This window comes from Hyla sarda, chromosome 3 (genome assembly GCF_029499605.1).
Source record: "Hyla sarda isolate aHylSar1 chromosome 3, aHylSar1.hap1, whole genome shotgun sequence".
NCBI classification, from domain to species: Eukaryota; Metazoa; Chordata; class Amphibia; order Anura; family Hylidae; genus Hyla; species Hyla sarda.
The window spans coordinates 353,615,249-353,631,484 of NC_079191.1; the positions used below are offsets into that span (position 1 = coordinate 353,615,249).

A 16,236-nucleotide genomic window follows, 5' to 3' on the forward strand; every position below is an offset into this window, starting at 1 on the left:
CCCCATGACTCCTCAAGAGACCTGGGACAGCATCTTGGGTAAATGACATGCAGGCACACTACATTAGAAGTTCTTTGTTAAGCATAATACAGTGGTCCCTCAAGTTACAATATAAATTGGTTCTGGGATGACCATTGTATGCTGAAACCATTGTATGTTGAGACCAGAACTCTATGGAAACCTGGTAATTGGTTCTAAAGGCACCAAAATGTCATCAAAAAATAGGAAAAAGTGAGAATTAAAGAAAAATAAGTAGATAATTAATATAGATAAAGCAAGTCCTTACATATAAAAGTAAGAAAGATCTGCTGGGAGCTGTAATCACTGTCTATGTCAGTGTTTCCCAAGCAGGGAGCCTCCAGCTTTTGCAAAACTACAACTTCCAGCATGCCCGGACAGCCAAAGACTGTCCGGGCATGATGGGAGTTGTAGTTTTGCAACAGCTGGGGGCACCTTGCTTGGGAAACACTGGTCTATGTAGAGGACAGGAGCTTCTTCGGGGTCCTGTACAGTACATGCAGTTTCCTAAAAAAGTAACATGGAGCCGCCCTCACCTGGTGTCCAAAGGAGCAGGTAACCCTGGTACAGGTAAAGAGAAAATGTAATACCTCCCTGTATTGTAGGGGGCGCTACCAGACACCAGTCAGTGCATACGCTTCAGTAATACAGGGGTTTTACCAGTGAATGCCGATTCTGATTGGTTGGTTCTTCCGGCCATTGACATGTTTCACAGATCTGGACTGTCTGTACATTGTATGTTGAGTCTGGTTTCAACTTACAATTGTCTTTTCTGGACCATTGTATGTTGAAACTATTGTATGTTGAGGCCATTGTAAGTTAAGGGATCACTGTACTAACAATACATGATACATCATGTCATTTGATAGGGACATGTTTAGAAAGCTATAGAATAGCAGTATAAGGATTGGTTACATTTATTTTGTTGTCTAAAATCTAATGACTTGTTCTTTTTAAAAATAAACTGTGGTCAGTCTTAACAATGGTACATTTTTACAATGGCAGCTTCAGCTTAAAGTGATCCCTAAAAAGCCTCCGAGAAGGGGAAAGCACTCATACCTTTCTTCTTGGTCATGCACTTTGCCTTACCGAGGAAACTGTGTTTGAATGTCCTTGCTGCAGCTAATGATAGGTCCAAAAGAGGCTCTTTTCCCGGGCTCCCTAAAAGACGGACAACTCCAGCATCCAGACAGAAAACCGCTAGAGCTGTCAATCTTCAGGGAGCCCAAGAGAAGAGCCGCTTCATGGACCAATCAGCAGCTACAGCCTGGACATTCAAGCACAGTGTTCAAAGTGCGTGACTGAGAACAAAGGTATGTGCTCTGTCTTCTTTCCAGTGGCTTTTTAGGGCTTTTACCGGTTTTGCTACTACAAGTCTGGTGACAGATTTACCGTATATACTTGAGTATAAGCCGACCCGAATATAAGCCGAGGCCCCTAATTTCACCCCAAAAACCCAGGAAAAGTCATTGGCCCTCATTTACTAAGAAAATCGGGTTGTAAGTCTATGTTGCTTTCTTACCCGATTGCTTTTTTCCCCTGGTATTTATTATTATGTCGCATCCTGTTTGTCGCACGTGGGTTTTGTAGGTTTTGGTTTCCAACTCCTCTGAGCTGTCGGGAAAAAATCCACAACAATTCAACAAATTCGGGTTGGAAACCTTAATAAATACGTGGGAAAGCTCAGAAATGTCGGGTTACGCCCCTTTTTCGGGTTTGGGAGAATCCACATCGGGTCTGTCGGGAAGAAATGTCGCATAGTGTCGCAGACTGGCGCACGGTGTCTGCGACATGGCGCAGACAAAGATGCGACAAAAAAACCCGACAAAAGAGGTCGGGTTTAGAATAGTAAATGAGGGCCATTGACTTGACCTAGGGTGGGAAATACATCATCCCCCCCCATGTCATCATCCAGGCCCCCGTCATCATCCAGACCCCCGTCATCATCACCGCCTGTCAATCCCTTCATCAGTGGTCTTCAACCTGCGGACCTCCAGATGTTGCAAAACTACAACTCCCAGCATGCCTGGACAGCCATCGGCCTTCGTGAAGACCACTGCGGCCTTCGTCATCATCCAGACCCCCCTTTAGTTTTCTACTCACCTCTCCTCGGTGAGAAGGAAGGGTGAGCTTGGCCGTGCCATCTATGCTGCAGAGACCGTCCGGTGGGGAGGGTTAATCGTTCCGGGCTGTCCATTTTCACCGGGGGGTCCTCTTCTCCACCCTTCGGGCCGGCCCCGGACTAGTGACATTGCCTTGACGATGCACAGGGACGTTCATGCACAGGCTGCGAATGAACATCCCTGTGCGACGTCAAGGCAACGTCACTAGTCCGGGGCCGGCCTGGAGCGGAGAAGAGGGCCTCCCGGTGAAGATGGACAGCCCGGAACGACTAACCCTCCCCACCGGACGGTCCCTGCAGCATAGATGGCCTGGAACAGCTCACCCTTCCTTCCCACCGAGGGGAGGAGAGTAAAAAACTAAATGGGGGGGGGGGGGGGGTCTGGATGATGACGAAGGCCGATGGCTGTCTGGGCATGCTGGGAGTTGTAGTTTTGCAACATCTGGCGGTCCGCAGGTTGAAGACCACTGAGAAGGGATTGACAGGCGGAGAGTTCACTCGAGTATAAGCCGAGGGGGGGGGGGGGCATTTTCAGCACGAAAAATCGTGCTGAAAAACTCTGCTTATACTCGAGTATATACGGTACTTTAAAATATTTATTATCGTTTAAAGTTATGTTGGGTAGGAAATGTCAAACATCTAATAGATATGGCTCCCATTTCCAATCCCCCACCTGTTTAGACCGGGGTCCCGTGACCCCCCATTGTTTCAAGTAAAATGGTTTATGGTGGCTGAGTTAGGGAAAAGAAGGAGAGAGCTGTCTTATAGGAATAACAAGAACGTCATAACTAGAGCTAAAAGACTAAAAACTGCTGAATTAATCTTGGATTTTTCTTTTTTTAGGAAAGTAAAGAAGCAGAAGAAGTAAAGAAACAGTTACATGCCAGGTAATAAACTAAAGCAGAGGGATGCTCAAATACAGGAACACTAAACATAAATTTGGGAATGTATTCATCCATGTATGCCAGTTTTTGGTTTTCAAAATAGGATGGGGCTTGAAGGTGGTGTTCCTGCCCACTGTCCGACACACCTTCGAAAATTCATACCAGAAAATTGGCATCACACACCAGAAATCCACGTCGGCTCTTAGCTGGCTCCTTATCTGACTCCTTTATTATTAGACCTGTGCCTTTTACATTTGAGGCCTACTCCAACATGTTTTCAATAAAGACCTGGATGCACAGTGCTAGTTTTTAATTCATTCTCCCCACAGCCTAGATAAAGGTCAGTCCTAGTCACACACATGTATATAAATATTTCTGGAGATATATGTAGTAAAAAAAAATAATAGTCCTCATAGTTGCAGATATTTATCTTGACATCTTAGGAACACAGTCAGCAAGAAATATTGGACAACTAACCAATTGTGCCAAGAAGATGCATGGGGCCTTATTACACATGGTGATTATTAGTCAAACAGGCTGATATCGCTCTGGGTAATAGGTCCAGTGATCAGTCGATTTGTACAAATACTTGTTCATTGGGTGATTTGGTTGTTTTGACCTGTCAGGAAAACCATAGCTCAACGGCCGAATGTGGCAAGAAAGGGCTGCATAACAATACACTCATCGTTTGTGCTGCCCTGCGCAGTGGTCAGACCTTGTAATGGGTGCCAATCTAGGAAATCAATGCTTGTTAACAAAGAACATTGGCAAATTAATACGACACCAACACACATTTGTAGGTTGACAAGAAGTTGAGGACAAATTTAAGCCAGGATCAGACTACACTGTGGTTGTTTGTAGTCTGTCACTATGGAGACTCCCGATTGTAAGATATATTGTTTAGTAATTAAGACCATTTATTTGCCTTATTTATTGTCCTTGGATACATTGAAGCAGTAAAACATTTTGTTGCAATGCTTTTTATGCCGATTCTCAGTATTGTAATCCCTTAAGGAATTTAGCAAAGTTGTTTAAATTAAAGGAAAGTCCCCATCAAGGAAAATTAAAAAAATCCTGTTCTTTAGTCTCAAAAGCATTTTATGAAGTTACATCAGAAATACTTCCTTTGTAGGGATCGACCGATTATCGGTTTGGCCGATATTATCGGCCGATAATCACAATTTTGGACATTATCGGTATCGGCAATCACCTTGCCGATATGCCGATAATGCCCCACCTCCCGGCCAGAGACGACTGTCGCCGCCCCTGCCCCATTGCCTCCCCCCATCCTCTGGCCACATGCCGCTGCCCCATCGCCTCCCCCTCCCATCCTCTGCCCACACACCGCCGCCGCCCGCCCCCCATCCTCTGCCCACATACCGCCGCCGCCCCATCGCCTCCCTCCATCCCCGGTGTTATAATTACCTGTTCCCGGGGGTCCGCGATCCTTCTGGCTCCTGCGTTATTGCTGTGCGCTGCGTAATGACGAGTGACGTCCCCAATGCGCACAGTGACAGTGCAGGACGCCGACTGAGCCAGAAGGATCGCGGACCCCCGGGAACAGGTAATTATAACACCGGGGATGGGGCGGCGGCGCTATGTGGGCAGAGGATGGGGGGGGGGGGGGGGCGATGGGGAAACTGTGGTGGTTAGACTGAGAATCCCCCCCCCACGGCTTCTGTCCCACCGGGGGGGGGTTTGAAATAGCCAATAACTTATACCGAAATATCGGTATAAGTTATCGGCTATCGGCCTGAAAGGTGACAGATTATCGGTATCGGCCCTAAAAATCGATATTGGTCGATCCCTATTCCTTTGTTGTAATGAACAGTACATTTATAGAAACAAAGGTTTTATGGGTGTTTGTGTTGTACAGTATAGGAGCAAAGGCGAAGCAATCCCATCATAGTACAATGACATTTCTTTGAAAAGACCACCCAACATTGCATTGAAAATTGCATTGGTCTTTATTAGGGTGGTCTTCTTAAAGTTAAGGGCCTCTATCCAAAATAAATGGTGAACTTAAAATCTGAATAGGGGGATGGTCTTTTTCAAAGTGGTTTTACTGTATGGATTATAATACCTTTTTCCAATATGAGGCACAAGTTCTTTGCAGAGCAGCTACTTTTCGATATTCATTCTTTGTTTCCTTTTTTTTTCCTCAGACTTCAAGAAAAAGAAGCTCAGATCTCCTTACTGGAGAAAGAGGCGGTTGAGTTAAAGGATACGATTGAACAACAGAAAAATAAAAACAATGTAAGTCTCTTATCTCCCAGTCATTCATTTGTTTAGCTAAATTCCTACTAACAAACCTGAGGGGAGGATGTATTACCACACGACAAAGGAACCTTAACTGTTACTACATTTTGGTTTATTTTACATACGGTTTATACGTATTATAAGAGTTTTCCTCAGGAGGTACTGAAGAACTACCGTATTTTTCGCCGTATAAGACGCACTTTTTTTCTTCTCCAAAACTGAGGGGAAAAGTTGTTGCGTCTTATACGGCAAATACCTGTCCTATCGCGGCGGTCCCTGCGGCCATCAATGGCCGGGACCCGCGGCTAATACAGGACACCACCGATCGCGCTGATGCCCAGTATTAACCCTTCAGATGCAGCGATCAAAGCTGACCGCCGTGTCTGAAGCGAAAATAACACTAACCCGACTGTTCAGTCGGGCTGTTCGGGACCGCCGCGGTGAAATCGCGGCATCCCGAACAGCTTACAGGACACCGGGAGGGACCTTACCTGCCTCCTCGGTGTCTGCTCCGTGCTGGGATCCCCTGCATTATCCCCTCTCCTTCGTTGTCGTCGCGCACGCCGTCCCGTCATCCAATAGGAGCGGCGTGCGTAGTGACGTGATGGCGGCAACGGAAAGCAAGGATACCGGGCAGCAGAGACGTTCCGGAGCGACGGGGACACCCCGGGGACACGGTGACAGCGATGGAGGGCGACATCCAGGGTAGTGGTGACGGGTCCGGAGCAGTGGGGACACGTGAGTACTACCTCCTATACCAGTGGTCTTCAACCTGCGGACCTCCAGATGTTGAAAAACTACAACTCCCAGCAACGGCTGTCCGGGCATGCTGGGAGTTGTAGTTTTGCAACGTCTGGAGGTCCGCAGGTTGAAGATCACTTTCCTATACTTTACATTGTATTTGGTTCAGAATCTTTATTTTCTAGATTTTTAGCCTATAAAATTTGGTGCGTCTTATATAACGAAAAATACGGTACATAATACTATGTAGGGAACAACGTCTTGCAGTATTTTGTCTTTGTTCCTAGTAAGGGAGCACAGCATACCTAATGCACCATTCTGCCCGTCACTTGTGCTAAAAGGCTGCCTAATGTTGTAAGCAAGTGTGAAATTAGTTTACTACTCAGATGGGTCTCACTAATCTATTAATGATCTAATAAATACCCAATATACCAGTATGCTTTAAACAGCCGATACCACCAATATTAAAAACAGACTGCAGAGATAAAGTATTAAAGGGGTAGTCCAGTGGTGAAAAACTTATCCCCTATCCTAAGGATAGGGAATAAGTTTGAGATCGCGGGGGGTCCGACCGCTGGGGCCCCCTGCGATCTCTCTGTATGGGGGCCAGGCTCTCCGGCCAGATATCGGGTGTCGATCTCCGCACGAAGAGTCGGCCGACACTCCCCCTCAATACATCTCAATGGCAGAGCCGGAGATTGCCGAAGGCAGCGCTTCGGCTCTGCCATAGAGTTGTATTGAGGGGGCGTGTCGGCCGCCGCTTCGTGCGGAGGTCAACACGCCCCCTTCCCGCGGGCTGTCGGGGCTCCGTACAGGAGATCGCAGGGGGCCCCACCGGTCGGACCCCCCCCGCGATCTCAAACTTATCCCCTATCCTTAGGATGGGGGATAAGTTGTTCACCACTGGGTTCATCACTGGACTACTCCTTTAAATATAGCTTTTATTTATAGATTATAACTTTTTATTTATTTGCTATGTGAAGGCAAAAATATGGCGCACACACAAATAAAGGTAAGGACAAGTCTACATAGTGCATATATTGCTAGTTATACACACCGTGCGACATCCCTCCCAAGGGGCAAAAGAGACCTGTTTCACGTCAGCTGTGTCAGAAGGGATATCTGTTTCTTATGTGGAACTCTTTATATAACTAGCAATATATTCGCCTGAACATATCAGTAGGGCTAATAGTTTGCATGCAAAAGACTGCAAAAACACGTATGGCCCTTCTAAAATAGACATAATACACCTATAAAAAAAATAAAGAAAATGAGAACACTATTTACCAAATGTCGAAAGAGAACAAGTCCTTATTGGAAATTCATAACAACCAGGAAATTAAATATTCATAATTCATTGCTAAATGTTAATTCCCTGGTTATGTTCTTGTAATAAAGGGTTATTAACTTTTACTACATTTAGAGACTCGTGGTTTCCTTTTCTTTTTTTATAGGTGTATTATTCTATCTAAGCACAGCCACAGGGCCTTGTTTAGCACTTTTATGATTCATAGCGGAAGGATATATATTCCTAACTACTGTACGTGTATTAAAGGATAATGAAACCAGTCTATGCCAACCCCAAATGGAAGTTTTCACTTGTATGTCTATCAGTGTAGTCAAGCTGCTTCATGCATTAGTAAGACCCCGATAAGGCACATTCTAAAGGAAAAGTTTGGTCATTGGGGAAATTGTTTTTTGCAGGAACTGCGAGAGAAAAACTGGCAGGCTATGGATGCTTTGGGCAAAGCAGAAAAAACATGTGAAGAGAAGCTGAGCTCCGAGAGGAAAGCAAAGGTATTGTCCACCATGTTTGGGCTTGTCATAACATATTAACTTTTAACATTTAAAATGTACCGTATTTTTCGCCGTATAAGACGCAAAACTGGGGGTGGGGGGGGGGGAAAGTTGGTACGTCTTATACAGCGAATACACACCTATCGGGTCGGTCCCTGCGGCCATCAACAGCCGGGACCCGCAGCTAATACAGTACATCACCGATCGTGGTGATGCCCTGTTAAAACCCTTCAGACACAGCAATCAAAGCTGAACGCCGCGTCTGAAGTGAAAGTCGGGCTGTGGCGTCCCGAACAGTTTACAGGACACCGGGAGGGACCTTACCTGCCTCCTCGGTGTCTGCTCCGTGCCGGGATCCCCTGCATGGTTGGCGCTCTCCTTCGACATCATCACGTCATCGCTCATGCCGTCCCGTCATCCAATAGGAGCGGCGTGCGTAGCGACGTGATGACAGCGACGGAGAGCGTGGATCCCGGGGAAGAAGACGTCCGGAGCGTCGGGGACACCACGGGGACGCGGCGACAGCGATGGAGCAACATCCAGGGCAGGTGACAGGTCCGGAGCGGCGGTGGACACGTGATTACTACCTCCTATCCAGTGGTCTTCAACCTGCGGACCTCCAGATGTTGCAAAACCACAAGTTGTAGTTTTGCAACATCTGGAGGTCCGCAGGTTGAAGATCACTGTTGGGTGCAGAATCTTTTTTTTCTAGATTTTGCACCTTTAAAATTGGGTGCGTCTTATATGCCGGTGCGTCCTATAGGGCGAAAAATACAGTACATGGCAAATAGGGAAATCCACTTAAAAAGGGGTTTGTCCTGTTATGAGGGTTTGTGTGACTTTTGAGCGACCTCCTAATGTAGCTTTTCATATGATGTCAGACGATAACTTGAGGGATCTAATACCTAACACAGTCCTTACTATACAGTTACATTGACAGGGGGCCCCATCCCTCATAGACAGATTTTTATCCTCTTGAAGTAAACACTGAAGGTTCTAATAGACTGAACTTGTATTTGTTAAAACTGTAGTACCCCCTTTAAGTCGACCTGTCAGGAGGTTTTTAGGGTATAAAGTAAAGCATGGCTGTATAGGGCTTTTGAGAATATACTGGTACAGTATTTGGCTCACCTCTAAAGGCCACTGTGCATGGACCTGCACTGGCTAGATCCGTGGGACTTCATATGGCTTTTGGCCCTGACCCTGCAAGCTTAGGCTGGGTTCACACTACGTTTTGTAACTACGGTTCCCGTATACGGCTGGGAGGAGGGGTGGGGGGGCTTAATCGCGGCGCCCGCACTCAGCCATATAGGGGAACCGTATTTAATGCATGTCTATGAGCCGACCGGAGGGAACCGCAGCCTCCGGTCGGCTGCTTTTTCGGCCGTATGCGGTTTCCCGACCGTAGGTAAAAACGCGGTCGACCACGTTTTTGCCTGCGGTCGGGAAACCGCATGCGGCCGAAAATGCAGCCGACCGGAGGCTGCGGTTCCCTCCAGTCGGCTCATAGACATGCATTAAATACGGTTCCCCTATATGGCTGAGTGCGGGCGTCGCGATTAAGCCCCGCCCCCTCCTCCCAGCCGTATACGGGAACCGTAGTTACAAAACATAGTGTGAACCCAGCCTAAGCTTTGGAGCCAACTTGATGCCTGCTAAAGTCCAGCAAAGTTCAGTCCTTAGTGGCTGTTAATCAGGGGTGGTCAATGGTGTGACCAGCGCACAGAGGGGAGTGATGAACTGGTGAAGGGGTTGAACTTTGAGGGGGGAGCTGGTCTATTAACTAATAATAGGTATATAGGGTTTGAGGGTCAAAAGCCCTTCATAGCCAGGCCCTTACATGATACCTTAAAAACCTGCTGACCGATCAGTTTTGAAGAAAGCCTATCATAAAAATGCAGTTAAATCTGTCAGCGTCATCTTATGGAGCAAAATTTTCTGATCAGTTTGATTATATAGTTTTGTGCTATAAGATTATGTATTACTTGTGACTTGTTCATTGGAAACCAACCCTGAAGCATGCCTTTTTTTTTGTGGAAAGCACATGACCTTTTTATGCTCTGGTTATTACAGGATGATCTGGGACAACAGCTCAGCCAAATTCAGACTCAGGCCAAAGAAACCCTGATGACCCTTTTCCCACAAGTGTCTGTAGAGTCTCACCAGGTACAAGTCTTGAATCTTCTATATATATTAAGACATTGACCCTGATCAATCAAACTTTGTGACAACTGGAGAGATTGTCCCCCAACAACCAATCACAGCTCAGCTTTCATATCTTAACATGCTCTGGTAAAGTGAAAGCGGAGCTGTGATAGGCTGCTGGGGGAAATCGTACCCAGTTTGATAAATCTGGGCCATTCGGTCATCATGCCCTCACACGTAAGGCTAAGTTCACATCTGCATTGTGTCATCCCATTGGAACTGATCCATTAAACAGAAATAAGTACTGTGTGCCACAGTTTCACATATTTTAGCCGTTCAAAAAAAAAATGGACAACAGACGGAACAGATGCACCCTGAGATAAACTGATACAAAATACAAAAACTATTGAAATCAACGTGTTTTAGATTATTACCATTTTTCTGATGCTAGAAAGAATTAGACGAAGGGGAAATGACAGGCACAGGTGTGAACACACTGTTCTAGCTTAAAGCGTACCCGTCAGATCCAACAAAAAAAACTTTTTTTTTAAATACATCACTCAGTACCTAATCCTGACCATGTACATGTAATTGTTATGTGTCTATCACCTTTATTTATTTTTGATTACACTTTTAATTTAGCTCACTAGTCTGAATTCCTCTCAAAGGGAGGGGGCGTGGCCTCACTGTGCAGGTCTCCGCCCCCTCTATCAGTATGCTGTCTGCTCACATCTCCCCTAGCATTAGCAAAACTACAACTCCCAGCTTGTCCTCACTGACAGTAGCGGGACACAAGCTGACAGTGGGAGGATTTTTCCTCTAGCTCTGAGCCCTGCACTCACAGCTGTCAATCAAGGAAGTGTGTCCATGACATAGGTGATGATGCATGGACACAGCAGGACTAGTATGTGTCCAAGCAGGCAGGGGGGGGGGGGTAGTTGTTTGACTGTATTTTTCAGTATGAAATACTGAAGATTTTCTAATGAAAGAAATTGCAAAACCTATTGGTTATACATGCTTTACAACATATCAAAAGGTTTTGTATCTGACAGTGACCATTTAAGTGAGGATTTGACATGGTTTTCGGTAAAACTAGAGCCACCTGCTTTCAAGTACAATTTGTTTTCATATATTCGTGATGTGTGACCTAACCCTTGTTGAGTGTTTATGGGAAAAATTGTAAGATCTCTGATAACAAAAACATTGTCCACATGGTGCAATATTTTCTGCTTTTGAGATACTTTAGAACACTGACGGCATATAAAAGGGAGGGGGGGGGGGAGTTCATTGTGAGTATTGCACATCTTTGAAATGACATGTTACTAGCGCCAAGATGCATGCTCATAGAAAACCACTCCGAGACATGTCACTATATGATACATTATGACAGTGATTGACAGATTTCTCATCCCTTCCTTTCCAGCTATACGGGGAATGGCTTCAGGAATTCAGAGAAAAGTCATCAGATATACTTAAACAGCTGAGCCAGCCGTCAGACCAGACAGATTCTGCAGTAAGTATTCTACTAGCTCCTGTAGACGTAGATGCTGCTAGTAACCAATTTGCGCAATCTGATATGGGGGATGAGATGGCAGAAATCCACATTGTTACAAGATGACTAGTCTGTTTAATAGGAAGGTACATTTTTACAAAGCAACCAGCCTTGTCCAAATGCTATATATACCTACAGTACGCCAAAGCGTAACTCATGTGCCCCAATGAATAAATAATAAAATATAATTCGATATATAAAAAAATATATATAATTTTATTAAATTACAGGACATCAGTCTAAAAAGTATGCATAGTAGACAGAAATAAAATACACAACCAATATATCTAAAAAAGGTAGTAGTCAAAAAAAAAAAAAAATAAAAAAAAAAAAATATATAAAAACTCATCTCAAAGTACAACAAATAGTTGATGCAGCAGGATACAGAGGAGGGGGAAGGAGATCCAGGTATATAGTAGGAGTGCCACACAATAGATACCCGTGCAAGGTAGCCAAGTGAATGTGGTAAACAGTGTAACACTGCAGGGGATCGCCCCTCTGGGTTAAATGTCCCTTTAGATGCTTTGACAGTGGTGATCTAAAGGGTTCTAATAACGCCGGCCCACAGATACAGAAATCAGCTGGGGGCCGGTCGGTAGGACGCGGGCTCGAATCGGGAGCCCACGCCATACAACGATTTCCCTCTCAGGATAAGACAGCTCGTCTTTAGAAAGCAACCGGTTAAATATGCTTAACGGAGAACAGGGGATACTGTCATCTGCAGACAGCAGGGGTGTACAGCTATTTTGTACTTGGTACTTCGATTGACCTTCAAGGCCTGTCTAAGTACTAAGAGGTACGAAACAGCTGTAGCCACTGTTCTGCATACAGCAGGGGTGTACAACTGAAGACTGCATCCCCTGTACTCTGTTATGCAAATTTGATGTAATAAAGTGGAACAATGAAGGATGGTGAGTGCCGCTATTTCATTTCTCTCATTTTGGATTCCTGTATAGTCTTATCCTGCAGTCAGATCAGTCTCGTGGGTATTCGTAAGGAATACCATTTTAAGCAAATTAGAACAATAAAACGGATTGGCTGCAAAGGTGAATCATTCCTTTGCATAGTTAGATAGTATAGAGTATAATTTCTGTGGCTACATTTTTTCATTCCGTACAAAGTAGCCGTCTGGATTGGAAATTAGTTCAACCAGAAATCAGCTCTTGGGAGCCACAGGCATGTAGTGAAGATCATTCATTGATTCTCAATACAAAGGCTAATTTTTACCCTTTGGTTCCACCTATGACCAATGACAGCTGTGGCTCCCAGCAAAAGAAGTCAGCCTGTGGGTGACCCGTGAGCCAGACAGCAGGTGGCGCCCTTTGCACAAAACTTATAGGAACTTTTTTGCTTAAAGATGTTGTCAAGGGAAAGAATAATTGTTAAAAAATAAAGTAAAAATCAAATAAAGGATACTTACCAGCCTTATCCCCTTCTGCTGCCGATCTCCTGGCTGTTTACTGCTTCCTGGTGATGTCCCTATTGGGCATTGGGCTTTGGACATTTTACACATTAAAAAGTAACCAGAAGGCAGTGAGCAGTATAGATCAATATAATATTGGAACCACAACAAACAAATTATTATTGACCTTTTACATTACATTTTTTTTTTTTTTTTTTTTATGTTAAAATTTTCTGTTTATAATATTTTTTTTTTTACCCTTACTTTTTAGGATTTATCAGCTAAATTAAAAGAAGCAGAAGAAGCACAAGCCTCATTGCAGGCAGAATGTGAACAATATAGAACTATTCTTGGGGAAACAGTGAGTTGTACTTTATTGTTTTTATTTCTATAATCTAGATTCATTATCACATAAATGGTGGTATGACGTTAGCGTTTTCATTTTAACCTCTTCCTGTCACTTGGGCTTAGTGATTCACTTCAGATAGTGTGGGGTGTAATGTGCAGTCAGCGTCCAGCTCTAATGGTTAGGATTTGCTATAATTCCAATCCTAGATGTTAAAGGGGTACTCCACTGTCCAGCGTTCGGAATTAAATGTTCCAAATGCTGTTTTTATGCTGCGGGGATCGGCCACACCCCTTGTGGCGTCATGGTAATGCCCCCTCAATGCAAGTCAATGGGAGGGGGCGTGACGGCAGTCACGCCCCCTCCCATTGACTTGCATTGAGGGGGCATTACCATGACGTCACAAGGGGCGTGGCCAACCCCCCGCAGCGCGAAAACAGCATTCCGAACGCTGGCCAGTGGAGTACCCCTTTAAACCGCTACGGCTGTGGGCAGTAGTAACTGTGGCACCTAAGAAGTTAAACTCAGTGGGCCCAACGACTGGTAACTCAGCCATGTTTTTTTTGCATGAAATGGTAGAGGCTATCAGTAAGTATTACTGCATGTAACTAATTGTATACTAATGTATACTAGTACTATAATGGTCGGTGTGTTTTAATAATAGGAAGGAATGCTGAAAGACCTACAAAAGAGCGTAGAAGAAGAGGAGCAGGTGTGGAAAGCCAAATTGGAAGTATCTGAGGAAGAGCTTAAAAAGGTGAGTACTATTTAGGTTTTCTACCTTTTTCCACTGGCAGTTGTATTAGGGCTTATTGTGGGACAAGTTGTTCTTTAAGTGGTATTTTTTCGGGGGGTTCACCATGCTGTTTACTTTTAAAAAATAAAATAAAAAGGAAGGACTACGGTTTCCAGCCAACGGCATGCTGGGAGTTGCAGTTTTGAAACAGCTGGAGGCCCACAGGTTGGACGCCTTAGAACTATAGTCTGTGTCGGTTGTGTCCCATCTGTGCTGTTATGTGGCCCTTAGATCATTTGTCATGTATTCATAATAGCGTAGCAACGTGTCAGATGTCTTCGTTTATTTGCTACGAATGGCACCAACTGTTTTGGCCTCGTGTACCTTACATGGCGCTGAGCTTGGCTATATTTTAAAGGCATCATAGAGAATGAATACATCTGTGGATTGGGGATAACTTTAAATCTTGGGATCACCAGTTTAAAACAAAGAAATATCACTAGCGTTATAGTTACTACTTATGTACCATTTTTTTTATTTATTTTATTTATTTATTCTTACAGTCACACATTCAATTGAAATCTTTAGAGGAGATCGTGGAAAGACTGAAATTAGAAGTCCACAGTACTGACCAGGTATGACTGATAACTGGTGCAAGCATGAAGCACTAGGGCCGACATCTATCATTGTCTTTAGACTGTTTTTTTGTGTCTAGAAAAGGTGCAAAAAAGGCGCAAGCAGGGTTTATTTGCGCCTTTTTTGCACCTTTTGCTTTACACATTTCTGCTGATTTTGAGTTGTAATCCACTGATTATGGCAATACACATGATATAGAAGGGATTTATGAACTGTGCCTTCTTGTGAAAAGGCACAAAAAAGGCACAAAGCCACTGAAAAGTCTCTAAAACTACACCAGCCCAGACTTGCCTTAGCTTTTTGGTGTATGTGAAGATTGAAATTTCAGAAAATGTGATCTGCACAAAATTTATCAAAGGCTCTGCGACCATTTAATAAAGTTGGTGTTCCTAAACATTACCAGCACACAAAAAAAAGGTGTAGAAAAATGCTTCACTTACACCTATAATGATACATGCTTCACTTACACCTACAATGATAAATGCTTCACTTACACCTACAATGATAAATGCTTCACTTACACCTACAATGGTAAATGCTTCACTTACACCTACAATGGTAAATGCTTCACTTACACCTACAATGGTAAATGCTTCACTTACACCTACAATGGTAAATGCTTCACTTACACCTACAATGGTAAATGCTTCACTTACACCTACAATGGTAAATGCTTCACTTACACCTACAATGATAAATCCCGGCCTATATGCTCTGGATTTAGTCACACAACAGTCTTCCATATTTGGTTTCTGTGACAGTGGTATTTAAATATGTTGTCTTTTACTGGTATAGATTTGTTGTACATATGTTGTGTATAGTTTTGATGTATACTTTGTTGTGTACATGCAGATTGTGTGTTTGTTTATTTTCTTTAAACTTTTTTGGTATAGTACAGTAATGCAAATTTTTACTATGTAAGCAGTGCAGTATTTACAGTCCATGCTATCCTAGACACTAGGTCTGAAAATAACCCTCTGTTAAAGGCATTTTTGAGCATGTTAGTCATGGATTAAATGCCCCCCCCCCCCCCCCCACCACACACACACACACTTTATCTTTGTGGAAATCCAACACTTGATCTGTCTTTCACAGCCAGGAGGTTTTCTTCCCTCTACTTTAGAGCTAGGTTTACCTGGTGTTGTTTTCCTAGGGAAGAATATGCTGTGCAATGTGTGGCAGACATTGTTAGGGTACCGTCTGATTGTAGTAGCTGTCACTGATGCAGATTAGTCCCATTCAGTGGGATTGACAGCAGATTCCTGAGCTCAGGTGTGTATTCCGATTGAAAAAAATGGTTAGGTTTTTTGTGGTGTATCATGCGAAATGCTTAGTGAGAGGGCTGAAAGCAAATTTTCTAGGGTATTCCTTTAACCCATCCCGCTATAGGACTAACATACGTCCCAGCACCCGACACGTTCGTGCGCTGGGACGTGTGCATATGTCCTAGCGATCTCCTGCACTGCCGCGGGATCCGGCGGTCAATCACAGCCGGTGTCCCGCTACAGTTGTCAGGGCCGCGATCGCGACGGTCCCGGCAGCATTAACCCCATAGATGCTGTGATCTATGGTGTTGACAGGGGGAGCATGCTTGGTTA

The 16,236-nt window shown here is 44.3% G+C and overlaps 1 protein-coding gene across 4 annotated transcripts in view; it reads left to right on the forward strand.

Moving 5' to 3' along the window:
* The window catches only part of RRBP1 (ribosome binding protein 1), an 81,139-nt gene that overhangs the window by 49,034 nt on the left and 15,869 nt on the right, over nt 1-16,236 (forward strand). For 3 of the 4 annotated variants that reach the window (XM_056567606.1, XM_056567610.1, XM_056567607.1), the window contains 8 exons: nt 2,984-3,027; nt 5,190-5,280; nt 7,729-7,821; nt 9,895-9,987; nt 11,390-11,479; nt 13,192-13,281; nt 13,931-14,023; nt 14,566-14,637. In XM_056567606.1, coding sequence (XP_056423581.1) covers nt 2,984-3,027; nt 5,190-5,280; nt 7,729-7,821; nt 9,895-9,987; nt 11,390-11,479; nt 13,192-13,281; nt 13,931-14,023; nt 14,566-14,637 — 666 coding nt within the window. The remainder of the gene's footprint in view (nt 1-2,983; nt 3,028-5,189; nt 5,281-7,728; nt 7,822-9,894; nt 9,988-11,389; nt 11,480-13,191; nt 13,282-13,930; nt 14,024-14,565; nt 14,638-16,236) is intronic. The other variant, XM_056567608.1, reaches the window with a different exon arrangement.